This window comes from Poecilia reticulata, chromosome 5, assembly GCF_904066995.2.
Source record: "Poecilia reticulata chromosome 5, P_reticulata-male-v2, whole genome shotgun sequence".
In the NCBI taxonomy this organism is placed as follows: Eukaryota; Metazoa; Chordata; class Actinopteri; order Cyprinodontiformes; family Poeciliidae; genus Poecilia; species Poecilia reticulata.
In genome coordinates, this window is record NC_088834.1 from 31,474,226 (window position 1) to 31,497,828 (window position 23,603).

Here is a 23,603-nt window from a genome sequence, read left to right on the forward strand (position 1 = left end):
TCTGATTATAATGATCATCGAACATGATCTATGCTAATAATGTGTAGTATAAAAATAGTTTAAAAGTGAAAAAGCAAAACAAAGGAAAAAACAATCCTTTAATAAACACTGGAATCCTATGCATAATAAAGTCACAACTCACCTTTAAATGAATTGGGGTATTTTACATCAAATCCTTCTTTATCTTCACCTAAGGAGCAATAACAATTGTTACTCAGCAACACATTCTCTGATCTTTGCAGAAGATGTCAGCAAAGAGGTCTCAGAGAGCAAACATGATTCCAACATGATACTGTACACCAGGGGTGTCAAACTCCAGGCCTCCTGGGCCAGTGTACTGCAACTTTTACATTTCTGTCTGGTCTAAAACACCTTAAGTATATTACTGAAATAGCTTCTCAGTGCAGTCAAGTTGATGACCATCCCATCTGATCCAGCCATGTGACATCAGAAACACATCTAAATGTTGCTGGACACCAGCCCTCAAGACCTTGAGTTTGACACCCCTGCTGTACATAATATGATTTGGTGTTATTTTATGCGAAAATGATGTACTGAAGTACACAGTTCTACATAATTGACTTTCTATTGACAGGTTCTCAAAATCTTAAAAAAATTAAAACATCATCTTAATACTAATGATTACTATCTAGGATAATTTGTGCCTGTGAAACAATATCACTCACTGATGTACAGAAAATGACCAAATACAGTTTTATCTAATTCTGGAGTGAGCCACCTTCCCTTTAAACTCTGGTACACTGGCTAACATGGTTGGTAATTACTAGCTAAACTGCTGCAAATCAGATGCTTTGGTGTATCCAAGCATCAAGTAACCTACAACATTCTGCAAAATTACTAAACTATATGTACTTAAATGTCTTAAGAGATTCTGTATGAGTCTTACCTCTTTCTCCACGCAAAACAAATGAAACAAGTTAAATGAATACTAATGGCTTGCACCTGGACTTGTCGGATTGTACCAAGTTGATAGAGGAGGAGGGATACAACAAAAGGAGAATTCCATTTTGTTTCTGAAGCACACAAGGTCTGATTTTTTCCAGGAACAAGAAAAAACTATTTGAGTAATATTTTGTAACTTTCATTCAATATTTCAAAGTTAAATAGTTTATCATACATTTTTCTTTATTTAAGAGGCAACAGTTAGATGGTATCTCCCACCAGCAATGTTGTCACTTCTTTTAATCATTTCTGTTCAATCAATTAATCATGTTTATTTGTATAGCACATTTCAGCAGCAGGGCAGTTCCAAACACTATCATAAAAAGATCCAACATAAACTGTTGTCTAATGGCAGACACAACACCTGCAGAAAAAGGTTGGCTGATGTACCTGCCAATAGACAATTTAGACTACCTAGACAATCTACATGTATGCAGAGTAGCGACATTGAGATAACGACAAAATATACATTTTAAAAGTTTTGTGCTAACAGTAACATAAGTAATCATGATATTTTTGGCACTTTAAATATTTTTAAATAAATGCTTTTTATTTTTATATTTGTAATTCTGTATTACTCCATGACTGGTTATCCTTCTTTCAAATTCAAAAATACTTTATTGATCCTAAAAGGGAAATTAAATTTAAAAAAAAAAGCTTGGGTCCTCTACCACAAGCCTTGGAGCGTGAGTGGTCTTCACAGTATATTAGCAGTTCCCAAAGGTGTGCTTCTCTGTATCAAGAGGTCTGATGTATCTCCAGGTATTTGTTTGAGTCACTCTTCCAGTTTAGGGGTCATTACCCTGAGGGTTTCAGTGACCACAGGCACTACTGTTGACTTCAACTTCCACATTCTTTGTAACCACCTAAGACCCAACTCTTGCATGGCATGCATTATTAATTCGTCTGATATTTGGGTTGATTGGGACCTAATGATTGCAAAAACAAAGAATTATCTTTTTACATGATATCTGGACATCATTTTTCTCAGAAAAATACTTATTCATTTTAAATCACCATGTTTAGCACCATGGTAAAGCTATACAGTTGCTAACTTTTGTAAACTTACACAACAAAAGAAACACTGGACATCTTGAGTCTAACCTGTAATGTGTTATAATCTTCCACCACCACTAAGTCTTAAAATAATGGCCTAACGTGTGGACACCAGACCCATCTAGAGCAAAATTTAGTATTGTGGACTAGACAGTCCAAAATAAGTCATCCACTTATGTGGACAAATTTTTCTCAGGTTCTAGGAGGATGATGGTTCTTTTTAGTCTTTGGTATTTCTCTAGTTTTTTTCTGTACCTTCTGTTCATTCAGGATAGCTACATCATAACAACTGCTTTGCTCTGCTGCTCAATGATCACCATGTTCAGTTGGTTTGCTTTTCCTGTTTTGTCTTCCTGTATATGGAAGGCCCACAGAATCTTAGCTTGTTCGTTTTCTACCACCTTGTGTGGCATTTCCCATTTTAAAGAGGTGTGTTCAAGGTTATATTCCCTTCAGATGTTTCTTCACACTATTCTGGGTACTTGGTTGTGGCGTTCCATGTATTCTTATCATGCTACCATCTTGCATCCTGGTGTTAGCTACTAGATTGTCTCAGGGGACTCATTGCATAGCATTCACTGAATATCTTGCTTGGTATTACAAATCTGGGTCGTTATTGCTCTGGTTCTAGGGACCTGCTTATGTGCCATCATGAATACTGCCTCTGTGCTGTGGTTCAGTCTAAGACTTTGTCAAATGGAGCTGTCAGTGCATACCTGTTGATTGTCTGGACCTTGTTTCTGTCATTGGACTTGCCTTACTATTTGTAAGTACAGTGGCTTGCAAAAGTATCCATAGCCCTTGAACTTTTCCATATTTTGTCACAACTGCAATATATTTTCACAGAATTTTATGGAAAATAAAAGCTAAAAGTCCAGTATTCAGCCCCCGTCCCCTGAATGCAACCAATTGTCTTCAGAAGTTGACTGCTAATGGTAAAAAATTCAACTCCTCTATGACTGCCACAAAAGTTGGCTAAGAGAATATTGGGGAACAAACAGCATGAAGTCCAAGGAACACACCAGACAGGACAGGGATAAAGTTGTGGAGAAGCTTAAAGCAGGCTTAGGCCATCTCACAGAGTACTGTTCCATTAATCATCTGGAAATGGAAAGAGCAAATCACACAGCTGTGAACCTACCAAGAAAAGGTCATCCACCTAAACTTACAGGCTGAGCAAGAAGAGCACTGATCAGAGATACAGCCAAGAGGCTCATGGTGGATCTGGATGAAATGCAGAGATATCCACACCTCAGGTGGGGGAATCTGTCCACATTATAACTTAGTCATGCACTGCAAAAATGTGGTTTTATGGAAGAGTGGCAATAGAAAAGCCATGGTATAAAGAAAACTATAAGAAGTCCCTATAACTATGAGAAGTTGCAGTTTGCCAAAAGCTAAATTGGGATACAGCAAAAATGATAAGACAAGACCAAAATGAACTTTTTGGCAAAAATGCAAAGCACTAATTGTGGTGGAGAACAAACACTGCACATCAATCTGAACACACCTTCCCCACTGACAAACATGGTGGTGGCAGCATCTTGCTCTGAGGGTGCTTCTTTTCTTCAGGTACAGGGAAAATTGTTAGAGTTGATTGTAAGATGGACTAAGCCAAATACAGGATAATCTTGGAAGAAAACCTGAACACACCTGAACCTGAAGTCTGCAAAAGACTTGAGGCTGGGGCAGAGGTTCACCTTCCAGAAGGACAACTACCCTAAACATAAAGCCAGATCTACAATGGAATGGTTTAAATAAAAACATATTTATGTTTTAGAAAGGCAAAGTCAAAGTCTAGACATAAACTCAGCAGAGATTCTTTGGCAAGATCTGAAAACTGCTGACAAGTCAATTTTATTTGTATAGCATATTTCAGCCACAAGGCCAAAGTGCTTTACATCAAAGAACTAAAAAGTAATAAAAATAACATACATTCACCATAAAAAGAAAAAAGAAATTAAATTCAAAGTAAAATCAAAATTAAAATCATATACATAAAATATATTGATACATCTACCAATGATTAAGATTCAGAAACAACTGTAAATTGGTGTGGTTTTAGCCTTGATTTAAAGGAATTCAACTGTGTTGCAATTTTCTGGAAGTTTATTCAAGATTTGTGGTACATTGAAGCTAAATTCTGCTTCAAAATGCTTGGTTCTGGGGATGCAGAGCAGACCAGAATCAACAAACTGTTAGCAGTGGAATAGTTTGGTGAAAAAATTGCTTTATTATGGTTTATATTTATTTTAATCCATGCACTTATTCCACATATTTATTATTCATAATATTTTAATTAAACAAAATTTGATCAAAATATATATTAATTTCTGTATATTTTTAGGTGCCACATACATTCCAAGGTTGGGTTTAGGCATCCAACTAACCTTTATAAAATATTCAGTCTTATAGCACAGAGTAATCATATTGCCATCTCATCCCCAGTGTAAGAGTTGGCAATTTACACACAATTCATGTGTGTAAACAGCGACACGTGAATTAGAAAGACACTGTAGTAATTAGCAGGACCTTCCGGCAGACAACCAATCAGAATGAGAGGTTGTGTGAATATTCATGAGGTCCTGCTATTACACAAACCTGCCATAGGGGGCGCTGTGGTGATACACAGATTATACACAAAATCAGGTTTATGTGTATTAACCGGACATCTCGTTTTTTTTGCATTTTTGGGGTTATTAGACCAATAGAAACCTTTCTACGCTTTTAGATTTTTGTCAAAATTAGCAGGACACCGCTCCTGTCCCGTTAATTCAAAATGTCCTGCTAGTGTTGTGTGTATTCTGACGAAATGTCCTGCTAAACCACATTTACCAACGCACACACACACACACACACACACACACACACACACACACACGCACGCACACCCCTCCCCACACACACACACGCACACACACACACACAAGCACACAGGCAGTGTAAAAGGAAGCAGACCACGGTCCACTCCACCACCATCGGCCACAGAGTGATGCCTGCTTCACACAGCAAGAGGAAAAAAGTCTGACTGATTTTCAAAACACACACAGGACCATAAAAACATGGCAACCATAGTAAGAGTTCTGAGCAACACTCAGACTCAAGATGGAAAATCTCTCCAGATCAAACATGAGTTCAGAGTAATGTGTTGGAAGAAGAAGTGATAGTTTGTGGACTGTGTTTAAGAGATAAAAACAATACATACGCTGTATTTTGGTCACCTCGCGTTCTGATTGGCTACACGACATTCAACATGCACAGCTTTTATTTGTCCTCTGGGAAACACAACTCAGCATGCCGGATGTCTCATTCTGGGTTGGCGTGGTTCAGACGTCCTTCTGAGTGAACGCTCCTAACACACACACACACACACACACACACACACGCACACACCCACACACACACACGCACGCACGCACGCACGCACGCACGCACGCACGCACCCACGCACGCACGCACGCACGCACCCACGCACGCACGCACGCACACACAGCAGGAATGTCTCTTAAGAGCCATCCTGATAAATCTGTGCGTCCTTAAGCCTCTCAGAGGGGAAAGAATTGAGTCAAAAATCATCATAATTATCTTGCTGTGTGATCCAGGCATTAGTGACATTGACGTTTTGTTTAAAAGTTCAGTAACATTTTATGGGCGGACCTCCTGGTCCAAGAAATGCTTCACATGTTGTGTGGTTGTGTTGCAGCTCAGATGTTCGGTACTTTTCAGGCGTAGAATTAATAGAGAAGTGATGAGCAAACAAAACTGAGTGCGTCTCAAACATTAAGAATGTTGTCCACATGTGTCTTTGTGGTTATATTTTAACAAATTACCTCAACCCCTGTTACGGCTTCATTACATGTTATGCCTACGCTTCCTTGTTTTTTTTTTATTTTAAGCTCATCAAAGATTTACAAGCATTTGTAAAAAATTTAAAGCGTCCCTCCCATCCAGGTCAGTCCACAGATGTTCCACGGGAACTAAATCTGGGTTGTTTGGCTCGACATGAATTGAAGACGGCAGTTTCACGGGAGCGACAGAGCCTGGGAGGATCTGCTGGGATGAACGGGATAAACTGCAGGTGTGAAAAGCCTCAACACACTCATCCAAGAAGACTGAGAGCTTTAACTGCTGCCAGCGGGGCTTCAAACACCTGACACTTCTTCAATTCAGCTACAGCTCTACACCATATTTCATCCAGTTCTTCCCCTTTCATTTGTTGTTTTTTCTTATTATTTTACATGAATCTGTTTGTCTGCACTTTTCTTTATAGAACATAAGCAGCTAAACTTTAGCATGGCAGTTATTACCAAGTTTATTTCTGCTCAGCAACAAGCCCATTGAACAAATGTGAGATGATTGATGGTGATTTTTGTTTGGGCAATTTAATTTTAATCACATCAAATTGGACTTGATTAAAGCAGCTCCTTAATTAGACAAAATGAGAAAATTGTGGACATCTTTCCTTTTTCATCATTATTATCTGATTGAAGAGCTGCACTTGTTTCTTCTTTGGAAGATGTTTCATTTTCACAGGATTCACAGCAAGTAAGAAGATAAATGCAGAGGAGTTACTGCGTAACCGTGGATACCTTTCACAGTGATTGACACGCCCATCAGGGCCTCCCGCAGCGCGCTCCTCTTCCTCCACCTGCCTTCCTCCGTGTTGTACATCTCCACCACCTTCAGAGGGCGCTGGTCTTCCCCCACTCCGCCCACCACCAGGATCTGCTTCCCCAGCACGGCCACAGCCGCGCCTGCGCGGGGGGTGGGCATGGGGGCCAAGCTTATCCAGCGGTCCCCCTGAACACAAGGTAACGAGGTGATCATTTCTCCCTAATAAATAAATAATAATTACAATAAAAATAAAGTCTCCATCTACATCAACCACCTGTGCTGATTTCCTGTGGAGGCTAGACTGAGCCACTTTGATTCCAAACATCTGTGTTTTCAAAATAATTATTTTCTTTTGTTTTCAAATGAGCTGCACAGTGGCGCAGTTGGTAGAGCTGTTGCCTTGCAGCAAGAAGGTTCTGGGTTCGATTCCCGGCCCTGGTTGTTCTGCATGGAGTTTGCATGTTCTCCCTGTGCATGGTGGGTTTTCTCCGGTACTCTGGTTTCCTCCCACAGTCCAAAAACATGACTGTCAGGTTAATTGGCCTCTCCAAATTGTCCCTAGGTGTGTGTGTGTGTGTGTGCGTGGTTGTGTGTCTCTGTGTTGCCCTGTGACAGACTGGCGACCTGTCCAGGGTGACCCCTTCTCTCACCCGGAATGTTAGCTGGAGATGGGCACCAGCAACCCTCCTGACCCCACTAAGGGACAAGGGTGCAAGAAAATGGATGGATGGATGTTTTTCAAATGCTATATTCTTTAAAGCCTTGCTATGTTAATAAATATAAGAGTATAGAGTCATATTGTCACTGCCGTCACCACCTTTTTGGAGGGGAACTGCTTGTTCCACAGTTGTTGAAACAACCAATCCCTTGGCAGGCGTGGCCACTGACCCCTCCCCGCCTGAATTATATTATCACATCAAAAGTGTAAAGGTTTACTTTTTTAACTATATTTTTACCATCTGCCAGATATTGTTCACATGTAGGAATGTTGGGCCTGTAGTTTTCACCCAGAGAACTTCAGGTAAACAGTGTAAGAGTGCAGAAGTTTCTCAATGTACAGTATTCTATTGTAAAAAAATTACAAAAATATGCATAAAAACCCATCAAGTTTAGCAAAAAAAAAAAAAAAAAAAAAGAAATCATTCCTAATATGATTATCATACCAAAACATCTTCATTTTTAGAGAACATAAAAAAATGATTAAAAAAGTTAAATATGTCTAATTATGCAGCATCAGCATCCAGGTGGTACTGATTGGTACCTCAGGGGAGTACAGGTCCAGTCCGGGGCACGGCCGCCCCGCAGCATCGCAGCCCCCCAGCATGTACATCTGCCCCCCCACATCAGACAGGGAGTGGTAGACGCGGCCGCAGGGCAGACGTGCCAGGCTCTGCCAGTGGAACTCGTTGGCACTGGGGAGCGCCATGACCCGGGACCAGAGGAGGGGTCAGGAAACAGGGGGCTGGAGGAAGCAGGAGTGGGCGAAGCTGGACCTCAGGTTCTGTTGAAGGTTTCTGCTGAAGAGTCAGGGGAACTTCAGGCCGACTGGACACTCTGTCATCTCACTGTGCTGGGCCCTGCAGAACAGAGCAGGAGGAGGAAGAAGCCTGTTAGTATTCCCACATGCATCCCGGCACAGTGTGACGTTCCGGCTCCTCCCGTTATGCAACGTCAGCGCTTTCCACGGCAACGCAGCGAGACTCTGTAAAGATGAAGATCTACTTAAACTCTGTTTTCAGACATTATCTGCATTATCTGAGCTCCAACTTTATGCTGCATTAAACTTCCAGTCCAATTGTTGCTTCACCTGAAACAATACATGTATTTTAAAAAGCATAAGGATGCAGCACTGACCAGAGCTGCAGCAGGACGGCACTGACCAGAGCTGCAGCAGGACGGCACTGACCAGAGCTGCAGTAGGACGGCACTGACCAGAGCTGCAGCAGGACAGCACTGACCAGAGCTGCAGCAGGACGGCCTTCAAAAGCTGAACTACCACTGGAAATGAATACATTTAAGTACATTACTGGGTAATTTGTTCTGTAGAATGAAAATATGAGAAAATGTTAAAGGGTTTAAAGATTCTGAAAAAAAGCTACAAGTCAGTATCTACAATTATTAAAGGGGCAAAATTATGTGTTTTCCATGCACAGAGTGCCTTTTTAAAGAACAATCGAGTATCTGTCACCGTCAGTTGTTATAAAAATGCTGTATTTATCAAATATGACTTTATAGAAATTTGACATTGTATTTTAAAGCATTGAAATTGGGCCTCTGCCTCTTTAAGAAACTCCTGCTCTTCCTGAAGCTCCGCCTTCAGGAAGTCATCACAACATGGCTCATCTATTAACAATTTAACAATGTTTTTAACAGCGTTGCACTGAGAAGTAGCTCCTATAATGTAGTAGATGTGCAGTTCTAACAGGTGTTTGCTAATTGCTGCTGGCTAGTCTGAAGGAGCTGACTGGGGGAGCGCTGCTCTGTGAGGTGGAAGCTCAGAAGATTGAAAGCTGCAGCTCAGAGGAGCAGCTTCATCTTGAAGGCGGTGCGATATAAACATTTTCCACATGGAGATTAATAGATTTCTCAAACATGCATAAAATTAGGCAACACTCCAGCTATGTTTTTGATCAGAGAATAACATAAGATGTAAAGTAAAAAAAAGTCAATTTGTCATAACAGTGCCCCTTTAATTATTCAACGTAAATGAAAGTACTATTGTAACTTAACGTTTTAAACAAAACACTCTTTTATAAAGTCCTTTTAAAACAGCACAAAGACTGATTCTTTTTTCCTTTCTTTGGTTTCTTGCTCCTGCAGACGCTCAGCAGGTTGATCCAGTCAGCCAGAGAAACGCTGGCCTGTGTCGTCCAGCGCTCACCTCAGAGACTCAGGCCTGTCTCTCCACAGATGATTGGAGGAACCCTTCATCCGGCTGGGATGCGGGCTGTCAGCTATCTGTCAGTGGAGGGAATAGTTCTTTTTCACGCTCTGCTCACCATCCTCTGTTTCCACTTTTGAATTTTACAATCAAATTGAAAACGTCTGCCTGTGTTTTTAGCTCTGCTGATCTACCCCTCCCCCCCACACACACTTATGTGATATATTGAACAAGAATTAGCAATATTAACGATTTCACGGGAGCGTGGCGTCATTTCTGCATGTCACATCATTTGTGTGTCATGAAGTACACACACAAACGTGATTTTGATTTATTGTTGCATTACAATAAATACTTTTAGAGCATTTTAGCAGTTATAGGAGACAAAAGAGGAATTATTATCCAGCTTGGTTGCCTAAAAGGTTCGGTTCATTCGGGAAGCGTGAATGCAAAATCAAAATCTGATGTGGATCGAAAAAAAGCAAACTCTGGTGCAGTTCCAATGCATGATGTAAACACCAAGCAGACACATGCACACTTGGACTGCTTCCTTTTGCAGCAGGAAGCAGCAGGGCATTTCTGGGATAAATTCAATCAAAACAGACACTCAAGTCTAGTGCTGCCAGTAGAGATGGCTCATGGCCTTTTACCAAAGACAAGAGAAATCCTACAATTGCTTAAATCTGACTTTTTTGTTTAGCAGGATGTTGCACTCTGTGTCTTCAGATGTTTTTGTGCAGTTTCTTTCACTTGGTGCAGCGCCACCAAAGGTGAGGAGGGGAACAGGTTTGTCAAAGAGTTTGGTTGGTTTCACACAGTGCAGTGTGAACTAGAACCACAGCAGCTGAAATGTAACAAATGTTGCAATTTTTGTCCCCAACCGAACCGAGCCCACCGGACTACATGCTGTGAGAACACTGTTAAAGAGGAGCAGCAAAAGCAGGTGAGGTTGATTAGCAGAGCTTGAGCTTTCCATCAACCAACAGCATTATGCAGGACACGCTGCTGTATCATCTCTGCTGCAGAGACACGGAGCCTATATCATGTCATCACAGTCATTTTATCGTCATAGAGCAACTTTTTGCAGTCAGATTCAGCTTGAAGACAGATCTGACTGTTGATTTTAATTATTTATTAGACACAAATAAATGATTTGAGTAAGAGTGACTTAAATTTGTCATATTAAACACTTTGTGAATTAAGTTATGAAAACTTAGTAAATTGAGTTGGATAAACTTAACGGACTGAATTGGATGAACATAATAAACGGAGTTGATCAGACATAGGATGGAAACTGGTTTTAACTCAATTGTTTCAAGTAAAGTCAAAGTAAAACGTTGCTTTAAAACCCTCCTGTTGTCCTCGGGTCAAAATGACCGAGATTTGTATGTGTTTTCCCTATACACAGAAAATGAGGACAACAGGAGGGTTTTAACTTAAGTTAGTTAGATTTGTACATTTTAACTTAATTTAAACCAAAAACTAAGTTGTCATCACTTTGTTGCAATTTCTAGTGTAAAAATATTAGTACATTTGAAATACAATAAACTGACGTACAAGTGACTTTCTTTTTTAGCAAGATGCAGCAGTAAATAATTTCTTAATAATGATTAAAAATTCACTAGTTCCACTGGCAGATTATTCCAATTTTTTCCATGTTCTGCCACTGGAACAAAAACCTTTTCATCAAAATTAAGGAATTATTGACTTAAACCAATCTCCTATCTCGCTAAAAAGTTACTAGTAAGTTTGTGTTTTCTTATTTCCAGGGTACTAGGATATTTGCCCCAGAAAATAGACCCAAAATCCTTTGTAAGATTTTCAGTTTTTGCAGTGCAATGTATGAGTTATGACATCATTTAATTTCTCTTTGGGTTCAATGAAGTACTTCTGAATTTGGATTGAAGTGAATTCTACTAAATATGAAACCTCTGAATGCAGCTGCTTGCTGTGGATTTTGTGTTGGGGTTTTAGGTTTGCAGCAGGAGTGAAACAACATGCCACAGTGCGAAATCGAAAACCATGAATCCTTTTCCAGCTCGGTAACACAGGAGAATCCAATTTCTCAGTATTTGAGCTCAGATACGGTCACTGGCTGACTGACTGTCAGATCTCCAGCTAAAATCTGAGTTTCCACTCACTCCAGGAAAACTTTGTTACTTTGACGACATTTATTTAACCAGCTAATTTAGGTATCCGTCAATTTTTATCTTCGTACACATTTTTCTTTTCACTCTGAATCATCTCGTCACACAGTAAAAGTTAACACAACCTACCATAACACACAGGACGGATCAGAGCAGCTGTGTTTTTAACTTGCACACCTCTCCCTTTCACCGTCAATCTGTTTGTTTTCCTCCAACCTGAAGTCTTCATCTCCTCCTCATAAAAAGCAGCTGTGGCCTTGCAGACTGATCTGCCATCTCTCCTGTTAAATTTCCTATCTTTGTTGTTGTGATGTCAGGCGCTTGTATCTTTAATTTTTTATTTTTTTCCCACCCTGTCATCCCTCAAGAGCTTTCTGTTTCCTGCACGTAACCCACTTCTGGTGCCTACATGCGTGTTTTGCTTTTTTTTTTTATTTCCAGGGAGGAACGGGGGTGGAGGTTTATCACTGATGAGAGAGAGGAAGCGTGGAGAATAAACCCACAATGCATCGCGGGGCTTTATTGCCTCTACCTTAAATTGTGGCCGTGAAAAAAAACCTTCTGTCACGCAGACGGTGAGCGACACTAACCATGACCGCCGGAGTCGGGCGGCTTTTCAGGACTTTAGACTGAAATTGGACTTCTGTGATTTAGACAGAAGAGTCTTTCAGCAGTTTGTCCTTTTGAGCTCCACATCCTCCCTCCCCCAACTTCCCCTTTTCCCCCGGCTCCCCTTCCTCCCACTCTGTCTGCTTTATTATTGCGCTTCATCTACCTGTCGCACCTTTGATCACCTCTCAGGCGCCCAAATAAAGAACAAAGAGGGAAGACAAAGAAGAGCGTCCTTCAAAATAAAATCTCCCTCGTTTTTTTTGGGTGTTTTTCAGCGAGCGAGGACAGGTTGCCATAGCAACAGTTGGGTTCCTCTCTCTTTTCCCCACACAAATCTTTTTTTGTTTTTTTTTTCTTTGCACATGATTGCTTACTGCTCGGTTCACTGTTAATAAGGAAGAAAGATGAAAAGCAAAGGAGCGAGGCCTCCGACATGCCGCGCCCGACAGACTGCCCCCCGACGGGCAGCGCCCGACAGACTGCCCTCAGACAGGCCGAGCCCGACAGACCGCCCTCCGACAGGCCGAGCCCGACAGACTGCCCTCCGACAGGCCGAGCCCGACAGACTGCCCTCAGACAGGCCGAGCCCGACAGACCGCCCTCCGACAGGCCGAGCCCGACAGACCGCCCTCCGACAGGCCGAGCCCGACAGACTGCCCTCCGACAGGCCGAGCCCGACAGACTGCCCTCCGACAGGCCGAGCCCGACAGACTGCCCTCCGACAGGCCGAGCCCGACAGACCGCCCTCCGACAGGCCGCGCCCGACAGACTGCCCTCCGACAGGCCGAGCCCGACAGGCCGCCCTCCGACAGGCCGCGCCCGACAGACCGCCCTCCGACAGGTCGAGCCCGACAGACTGCCCTCCGACATGCCGCGCCCGACAGACTGCCCTCAGACAGGCCGAGCCCGACAGACTGCCCTCCGACAGGCCGAGCCCGACAGACTGCCCTCCGACAGGCCGCGCCCGACAGACTGCCCTCCGACAGGCTGAGCCAGACAGACTGCCCTCCGACAGGCTGAGCCAGACAGACTGCCCTCCGACAGGCCGCGCCGGAGCTAGCTTAAGGAACGGGAGCCGGCTCGCAGGGTGCGTTTATCGGCAATCTGTAACCAATTTAGGTTGCCGTGTCATTATTTATTCTTTCTTTTAATTAACTGCTTGAGCAGCTTGAGATCAACAGTAAGCCCACCAGTATCCTCTGAAGTGATTCACAATCAGCATGTTTCCAAGTTGCAACTTTTAATTAGGCCGTGTTTCCGCCCTCCCTCCGCTCGCGCTCTAAACGGGGAAGACTCGCTCTGGAAAACGAAGCACAGTGAAAAGCTTCTCTACATTTATAACCGTCTTTCCAGCTTTGAGTGGCTGCAGAACGTTAGGCGGGATGAGCAGCAGAACCGGCTGGAGGGATAACTCTAGTCTGAGGCTGTTTTCACAACTGACAGTCCAGTAGACTCGCTTCGATTGGGGAGCAAAGTTACAATATTTTCTACACTTTCAGCTGACGCGGTTCTCTTTCACACTGGACTGTCGAGACCAACCAAACAATTTGACAAATTTGTTTCCCTCCTGACCTGTGGTGGCAGTCAATCCACAGAATGAGGGAAACAACACAGCAACATCTGAAGAAGACACCACAGCTTCACAAACTGCAAACAAAGATGGAGCAGTGTCAGATGTCAGCGGTTGTAGGATTTCTTTTTTGTCTTTGGTAAAACACTCCTGCCATTTCTCCTGCTAGCGCTAGACACACAGGTTTGTTTTGGTTGTATTTACCCAGAATGCCCTGCACTGTTATCTGCTTCCTACTTTTTGAGCGGTCTCTGGTCAGTTTGCTTTCACATGCGTTGGAACCGAACCAGAGTTCACTTTAACTGAACCCAAACTGAGGTTTGCACTCCAGATCGGGGCTGTTGTGGAGGCAGATGAGGGACCAGCACATTATCAGTGTATAAAAAACCTCCAATAATATAAACAGTTATTGAACATTTTACCCATTTACCCAGGAGCAGCGGTTGAAAAAGCTCAGTGAGAGATAACATTTGACATAAATGTGTTGGAATAGCTGAACTGACGGAACTGGATCCTTCTTTTGACGTCAACTGTTTTTAATCAAACTTGCAGGAAGTTGATACGGCGTCTCTGTTCTCCAGACAACATGCCGGTCAGGGTGAGCCACGAGGAGCCGCTGTACTGGGAGAGATTCAGTTTGGTGATTTTTGTGAAGTGCAACAAAATGCGGACATGAGTGAAGTCCTCACCGTCACACTTTCTAGACTGTGACAAAACACCATCTGCATGTAGAGAGAGAAGACAAGCAGCTCCCGCCACTACTAGACTGTTACCAAGGCAACCGGGGACAATAGAGCACCTAAAGTCTTACGTGAAGCAAATCAGAGGACGGGATTTTAAACCGTCATAAGTCATTTGTTAAATCTCAGTACCACTAGAGACCCCATAATGTACATGTGCGTAATAGACTAGATGATGATCTATAATGATGATTTTAGCTGTAGTTAGAAAACTTTTTCTATCCTCAGAAGACCTCAAGCTGTGATGCAGCCACACTGTTTCAGTATTTACAGACCATCAATTCGATCTGAAACTGATAGAAATAAAAAAGTGTTTCCCTTGTGAAAAATAAATATATTAAGCATATTAACTCTTAGCATACTTGAAGCCAGATTAATCATCAGCATATGTTAAATTAGTTAAGGATTATTTAATTTGAAGTATGTTATATTGAAACAACTAATTTTGTGCATAATGTATTTTAATTGTAATTAAATTATAGTAAATCACAATTTAAAGTGTACTAAGTGTACTATCACATGCTTTTTTGGAACAACTAACGTTATACTTTATACACTTTAAGTATAAGGCTTTTTATGTCATATAAAAGTGTTTGATTAGTATATCTTAAGTGTACGTTTTTGTGATTGAATTACATTTAAAATATATTTAGAATGTATTTTAAATATATGAGCATTAGACATTTTATATATTAGTAGTGTGATCACAGAATGCTACAATTACACGTTTGGTTTATTATAATTGCTAATGAAGTAACTTTTTAGTTACTTAATGTCTTTTATTATTCTGCTTTGCCACTTTGTACATTACATGCTTCATACACCTGTAATGTAATCAGTACTGCAAACACACCAGGCTACCAGAACATAGAAGGATCAATTACAACACACTTTCCAGGTGAAATAAATTACATTATGTATTCAATATACTCACATTTTTCAAGAGTTTATTGCGAATATACGATCACAGAATTGTACAAACTGTCAATATTTTAAAAGTTTACAAGATAAATTATCCATCAGTGTAATAGAAAATACATATGTGATTTATTTACATTCTGAAAAATGTATATATTTTCAGCATATTGGGGCATTGACTTGTAGCATCTTTAAAGCTTAGTTAAACACCAGCATTGTGGAGCTCAGTGGTGAATCTGGAGAACAGCAGCTCTGATCCTCTGCTCTGTGATGCACTGCCCCTCTAACATTGGTTCCTCATCTCATTATAAAACTGTGCAGTATGAAAAAGTTAGCTAAGCTAGGAAAATAACAATCAGTGGTTACTTTGGCTCAATTTAGTTACATAGGAAATATATTTAGAAGCTAGTTTCTCAAGTAATTCTACATTTTTTGTTTCATTCTTACCTGTGAATGGTAATGAATGCCAATTCACAAATCCCCATAAAGACGTTTTACCTAGTGGACAGTATAGCTGCAAAGGCATATTGAACCCCATGGATTAGGAAGTCTCCTAATAGCATGGTAAATGGACTGAACTTATACAGTGCTTTTCCAGTCATTTTGACCAAACAAAGTGCTTTACACTAGAGTTACATTCACACATACATATACACCGATACGCAGATCAGTAGGCAACTTGGGGTTAAGTACCTTGCCCAGAGGCATGTGGACATCGAACCTACAATCTTCCGATCGCAAGACGACCCGCAGAGCCACAGTCGCCCATCTGTTGCATCATCTGTTGCATCATCTGTGAGTCAAGGCAGGTGAGCGAATACTTTTGGCACTATAACGTTTGTTTCCATCTAATTATTATAGAAATTTTGAGCAAACTTTTAAAATGCCACAAAAAGAGAAGACAGAGGAAATGTGACTTAGGTGTTTTTCCATTTAATGGTTTGGAGCAAATCAACCAGGCTACGGAAAGTACAATTTCATCAGATGTTGACATGGCAATAAACAGGAAGTTGAGGTGGCAAACTAGCATGGGCCACACATCTGAGGCTGAGCTTTGTTTGAGTCGCTGCAGGTAATGAGGACCAGCCATGTAAAGCCAAACCCCAGAGGCCTGCCGCTGCAAACGAGGTTAAGAAATAGCTTTGCCTAACATCGACTTTGTCTGCTACCGCCATTCACAGGAAGGTTTTGCAGCTTCAAAGAAGCAGGTGTGTTTACTCAATCAATACATATCAACCTCTACAAAAATCCATTTTAATTAAAAAAATGCAAGCATAAGAACAGAAAAAAATTCTTAAGGGAAAATTATGTGGCTCACATGTGTCCATTTGGTCCAGCTCCTGCTTAGGTAAGGAAGATCTGCAGTAAAACTTTATTACTCTATTTTATTATAGAGTATTTTTTATTTATTTTTTTGTTGAATAGCTTGAGGTCTGAAAGTAAGGGAGTTTTTTTATTTTTCCTTCCGGGGCAAACCTTTAAACCCTGCTGCATGTTGAATGGTTTAAAACCCAAACAAATCTCCAGCAATCTTCCTTTCAAGTCAGTCGTACGGGTCTGACTGCGGATGAGCTTTGAAGAAAAAAACAGCTGCAGTAACTTTCTCTGTCAGACTCTAAAACACGGTGACCTATTTTTCCTCCTGCAGAGGTCAGATAAAACACCTGGTGTGCTTTGTTCTGCTCCCTCTCTCACCGGGCTTTTTTTTTTTTTTTGGGGAACACACAGATCAGCAAGGGGTCGTTTATTGGCTTCTATTTAATTAGTCTGCAGTATTCAAATGGGGCATCTGTGCTGCAGTCTGTAGCTGACCTCGCTGCGCAACTACAGTTGCCAAAATCAGCGCGGAGCCTGGGTGTGTGTGCGTACATGCGTGTGCAGTTGCGTGGACGGTGAGGTTTATCACACGGACAGCGTTTCACACCAGCCTGGTTTTAATAATGCCACATTAGTCCCACCGGCAGTTCCTCCCCCCCCACTGCCCGTCGTTTGATATCACTGGCTCTGTTTTATACAGTTTCAGCTCCTCAGCATAGGTCACGATCTATTAATAAAGATTTCGCGGGATAAGACTGCGGACACGTAGAAAAATGGAGACACCTTTTCTTGTGCAGCGCTGTGGGCGATTCTGTAAAACAGACAGGTAGTTTTTCATGTGAGAACTGAGAAAATGTGTAGACAGAACAAGAAAATCTCAGCTCACTACTGCAACTGAAATTATAGACCATCTGGGTCAAACATTGAGCAAAACAACAAAGAGTTTCCCAAAGAATTAAGTGATTTAGTGCTTAATGTTATCTAAAAGTCGTGCATTTATTGCTTTTTAGAAACTTGTTCTGATACTTGAGTTTAAAGAGGCAGTGTGACATTTTGGCACATAGTGCCATTTTATAGCACAATCAAGTACCTTTAGTTTTTTATAAAAATGCTGTATATATCAAATATGACTTAAAAGAAATTTGCCTACGTAATGTAACGCCTTGAAATTGGGTCTCTGTCTCTTTAAGACTCCCGCTCTTCCTGAAGCTCTGGCTTCAGGAAGTCATCACAGCATGGCTCCTCTGTTAACCCTTTAATACATTTTCACCAGCATTTCACTGAGAAGCAGCTCATATAATGAACTCAACAGATCTGTAGTTCCACCAGGTGTTTGCTAATTGCTGCTGGCTAGTCTGAAGGAGCTGAGTGGGGAGCCGAGGGGCAGGGCTGCTCTGTGAGGTGAGGAGGAGCTTTGTCTCAAAGGTGGCGCTAGGTCCAGGTGCTTTGCACATCTGAATGGTTGCCATGGAGATTAAAAGATTTCTCCAACATACACAAATGAATCCAGGAAACACCAGGAAGGTTTTTGATCAGGGACTAACTTTATAGCATGACGTAAAGCTAAATAAAATAAGTTTACAGACACCCAGCACCTGGCCCAGAGTCACCCACACTGGCCAGCAGCAGGACTGGGCCAACCTAGAGGGCTCACCATCCACAGCCCACCCTCACACAACCGGCCACCACCTCCCATCCTGAGCTGGACTCAGCCAGCCCAGGCAGCGCCTGCATACCCACCGCGCCCTGGGTACAATGCTCCTTCACACCAAGATGTAATGGTGAGAGAAAAATGAAATAAGTGGGTTTACGAAGTGTAGTGTTGAACGTTACATAAATCACGTCCAAACGTAAGGGACTGGGGAAAACCTTAGCAGAGTCCAGGCCTCCAGGAAGTGATTGTTTCTGAGGAGCTGTGGGTCCAGACTGTAGAACCAGAGGCTGCTTTTAAAGTGAAGTGTAGACAATCACTGGGAGTGATGCTCAAAATACAAACACAATATATAAACATTTGTCTTAAATTTAGTTTCTAGAATATCATCATGGTAAAATTCTCCTTCCATAAAAACGTAATTTTTAATTAAACCTGCTGTGTAAACCAAACAAAACAAACAAACAAAAAACGCCCTGCATATTGAACAGATGGTGATTAAACATGAACACCAACCTAAAATCTCATTAGTCTGAGCTGCCGAACCACCTGACTTTAGGAAGGAAGCGGAAGAATTTGGTTTAAGATAAAATAGCTGAATTTGAGGAGACAGCTCACAGCGGGGTCTGCTGTGGCAGCAGGGCAGTCCTTCTTGATGGTCATTAATTAACGCTTCCACAGGAAAATGATTTTCAGACCAATCACTGGCGCAGACTCAGGAAGCGCTCTTCCTTCCTTGAGATAATTACCATTCATCTTAACACCTTTCTCTTTGCTTCCTCTCACACACAAGGTGTCAAATATTCTGCGGGCGCTGCATCTTTTTCCAAATGTCCCGTCACAGCTGTGGAATATTTACATAAAGCCCTGGACACCTAGTTCACACTTCAGCAAATTGGTATCCCTAGCTAGAGGAAACCACAGCACCAAAGAGCCACTGCTTAAAAACAACTCAGAGTTGTTGGGGTTTTTTCTGAGAATATAATTTTACTTCAAGGATATATTTCCTGTTTCCTCTTTGGAATGGAGAGAAGCAGATCTGACAGCCAAGTATGCTGTGGGTCAACGTGCAGAAACATTAAAGGGACAGTATTAGTGCCATTTTGTAGCACAATCAAGTAACTATGTTACCTTCAGATATGAAAAATTGCTGCATATGTCAAATATGACTTCCTTTGACTTTGTAATTTAACGCCTTGAAATTGAACCTCCGTCTCTTTAAAAACTCCTGCTCTTTCTGAAGCTCCGCCTTCAGGGAGTCATCACAACATGGCTCTTCTATCAACCCTTTAACAACATTTTTAACCAGTGTTGCTCTGAGAGGTAGCTCCTATAATGAGCTCAGCTGATGCAAAGTTCCACCAAATTAGTCAGCTAATTGCTGCTGGCTAGTCTGAAGGAGCGGAGTGGAGGCGTTCTGGGGCAGAGCTGCTCTGTGAGGCAGAAGTTTGGAAGTTTTCTGAGGAGAAGCTGTGCCTGTGCATGAAAGGATCAGGACAAAACTCCAGATATGTTTTTAATAAGGGAAAAACATTATAACATAATATAAAGCTAAAAAAGAGTCAGTTTTACATAATACTGCCCCTTTAATCAAAATGTTTGTTTGCATGGAGAGGGACCATGTCAGAGCATGGGGGGTTCCTGGGCAGGACTCTGGAGGGATCCCTTCTTCTTGACCTCTTGACCTCCCTACAGTTACCTCACCAGGCCAGATTGCACGTTGCCATCCCTCAGCTTTTAAGTTCTGACCACCAGGGCAACTTGATACCAGCCTGACATCCACATGTCTTTAGACATGTGGGCTGTGGACGCTGACATTAGCATTAGGGACATCTGTGTTGCTGCTACATGTTTAGCATTGAGATGCTTTTTAGGCTTGAATAGCTTTGCTGATAGGCTAGCTACGTTTAGCACAACTTGAACACAACAACAGTCTTTTCCAGAGTCCCGTGAGATTGTATTTTGAAGCAGAACTGAACTCCCAGTAGTCCGAGGGAAGCCACTGTCTATCACTGTGGGCATCAGATTTACAGGCGAACCTGAAACACGTAAATACAAAATGTCCGGCCTATATGTAAAAACAAAGAAAAAAAAAAGAAACGGATGTTAAAATTTGTTAAAATGGATGTATCCGTGGTTTATTAATCAAAAGTAATATCCTACAAAAAAAAAAAAATCATTTCAATTTTCAATACATGTGAAAAAGCTCAAAAGGTATGATTACTGTAGGTATCTAAGGAACGGTTTTGGATAAAAATAAAAATAAAAAATCCCCACTGCGCACTTTGCTAAAGCCCAACCTGTTATATTGTACATGACATTCAGACAGGCTCTGAGCAGCAGCAGCTGGAGGAGCAGAGGCTGTTCCTCTCCTTGTGAACATTCCTGCCTTAGCATATTCAGCCCGCCTGGCTGACAGACCAACAGCTCAGCTTGTTCCCAGCCCCGGCTCAGACATCCAGCTTGGAGATAACACGAGGCTCCGGCTGATCTGCGTTTCCTCACAGGACTGGGCCAAAGTGCTGCGCTAGCAGAGAGGAGAAGAAGAAAGCCAGTGGGCTGCAGAGAGCTGCTCCCCTAAAAGTCTCCCGTGGAGCTGAGCCGGTCTCTGGACAAACAATAGCCTGTGCCGCTCTGTCCATGAAGCCTGTTTCCCATCACAGCACAAACACATCATGTATGAAAAGAAGCAAACGCAGAGAAACTCTACAGAGAAACGTAACAATGCTGCCATGGTTACACGAGAACAGCTCCATCAGCTGCTGAGGTCAGAGCTCCTTCATTCCCAGAGAACAACTGTGATACTTATATAACACAAAGGAGAGCATCGCTTTGAAGTTGGGGGAAAATTACATGAGTAACTTTTTCATTTTTTTATAAATATGAACGTGGAAGGTTTTAACTGTAGTTACAGGAACATGTTGTTTAGGGTTTGCTTCTAGAAACTTTCTTTATAAAATGGCTCCAGTTCAGTTAGATGGGATGGACAGTTTCTATGGACAAGTCTTGCCACAGACGTTCAATGACATTTAGGTCTGAACTTTGATTGGGCCATTCTAACTAAGAGATATGCTTTGACCTAAACAACTCTACTGTAGCACTCGCTGCATGTATAGGGTTGTTGTCTTGCTGGGAGGTGAGCGTCAGGTCCTGAGTCAGGACTTTAACAGGCTCTAAGGGCAAATTCACACAGCAGGTATTGGTTCTAATTTTCAATTTTTTTACTGAAATCCAATTAAAAATTTTTTTTTTTTTTTTGTAGTTGTTCTTGTTCATACTACTGAATGATGTAACCACAGTCAGACTTCTGTGTGACTTCTGTTTACAATCCCAAAGCAACGCTGAGCAGGAGAAGAACGTCGACGTCATCAACAGCGCTCTGTTTACGGCAGTAACAATGGATGGATTTTAACATTTAGCAACGAGAGCCGACCGCATCGTCACAAGATCGGAAGTGGCTCAAATCACATTGTTGTGGGTTTAAGAGATCAGAGTTATGCTGTCCAGCTGCTGTGAAAAGATCAAATAAGGGCCGTGTTTGGACAAAAATATTTGGATTCGGCTCACATTTATCTGCAGTGTGAGGTTTTCTGCCAGGGTTGTGCTGCACTGATGTTCCCATCAACTTCTGCTACTGCTGAAGGAAAACATCCCCAGAGCATCATACATGCACTGCCACCACCAAGTTTCAAAGCAGTAGGGGAATGTTCATGGGTATGTATTATTTTCACCAAGCGCCATTTTGCATGTTGGCCCAAATGTTCCATTTTGGTGTCATCTGACCGGAGCACTCTCTGTTGACATGTTTCCTGAAGATGTGAGCAGATGGTTTTAAACAGCACTACGTGGCAAACAGTTTCCGTGGTGAAAGTGTTTCATTTTTGTTACGATTCAGCCATTTCTTTACACATCTCCTGTGATGGGAGTCTTTGGAAACCAAGTCTCAGAGTGAACACTTTTGGGAAAACCTCCTGTGGAGTTATGAAGTACAGCGCAGAACGCCCGGCTGCAGGCAACAACAAAAACAACGGCGGCAATCATTGTGCTGTGTGTGCTACTCGACTTGTTCAGTTTAACACAACCTCCGACAAGAAATGATATGTTCCATGAGCACTTGGTTACCATTTTCTAAAAAAGGTTGAAGCTGAGGGTCAAAAGCTCACGCCTGTTTCAACTACATGCTAAAATCACAGTGCCATCCGGTGGCCTGGAATGACAAACACAGCTGACTCACGGTGTCTCGGCAGTGCCGTCTAATCTTGGAACTTTTCTCCAATCAACATCCAACAACACATAAACGCAGCCTGATTGGGACTCTCTGTGGTTTTCTTTCAGCAGTGGCTTTGTGCTCGACACTCTTCCACAAAGGTGAGATTTGTAACAAGTATTACGAATATTTATCTCGCCAACAGATGCTCACCTGAGCTACGGGGTCTCTGCTGGGTCGCAGCTACTTGCCTGCACACGAAAACACCAACGAGTTACGCTGCAGACTGAGGCTACTGCTGATGAAACATGGCTGCTCCGTGTCTCTTCGCCAGGACTTGCTGCCATTTGAGCATCGAACGCCAAAATGGCAAATGCACCAGCACTGCTGTTCCTCTGTCTTTATTGGTGCTGATGAAGTGCATTAACAGACTTAATCTGATAGCGCGGGCTCCGGGCCCTCTAATGAGACAGCTGAGACCGAATCATTTGTGGCTGATTGTTGGCCGAGGCTGTTGTGGAGCAGTTGGTGTTTCTCTTATCTGCCTTTAAAAGGCAAACAGCTCACACAGCTCCTCTCTCTCCCTCCCTTCTTCGCCTGGATTCCCTTCTGTGTTGCTACATGTCTAGTATTTTGAGTGTGTGTGGCTCGGTGTCTGTATGTTCAGCTGGCAGATGCTGTAAGAGCAAAAACACTGTCACCGTAGCAACTCAAGTGTGTGTAGTCGCTGGAGAAAGGGAGAATGTTCCATGTACCATTTAATCCTAAAGTCTTTACAGCTGACCCTCCAGTGTGGCTGAATCCACACACTTTTGCAAAAAAAAAAAAAAAAAATAATAATAAGGCCAAAAATCTAAATCTTTCCAATGTTTGTTTGCAGTCGTGATAAACAGGGGAGGTACAAACAGTTATTAGATTCAAGGTGAG

General features: G+C 42.1%; 1 protein-coding gene across 2 annotated transcripts in view; it reads right to left on the reverse strand.

Annotated features, from left to right (window-relative positions):
- Positions 1–23,603, reverse strand: part of klhdc8a (kelch domain containing 8A) — a 61,517-nt gene that overhangs the window by 26,898 nt on the left and 11,016 nt on the right. For both annotated transcript variants that reach the window (XM_081607473.1, XM_081607474.1), the window contains exons 3-4: positions 7,895–8,210; positions 6,609–6,819 (exon numbers count right to left, since the gene is read on the reverse strand). In XM_081607473.1, coding sequence (XP_081463599.1) covers positions 6,609–6,819; positions 7,895–8,059 — 376 coding nt within the window. In that variant the 5' untranslated portion in view covers positions 8,060–8,210. The remainder of the gene's footprint in view (positions 1–6,608; positions 6,820–7,894; positions 8,211–23,603) is intronic.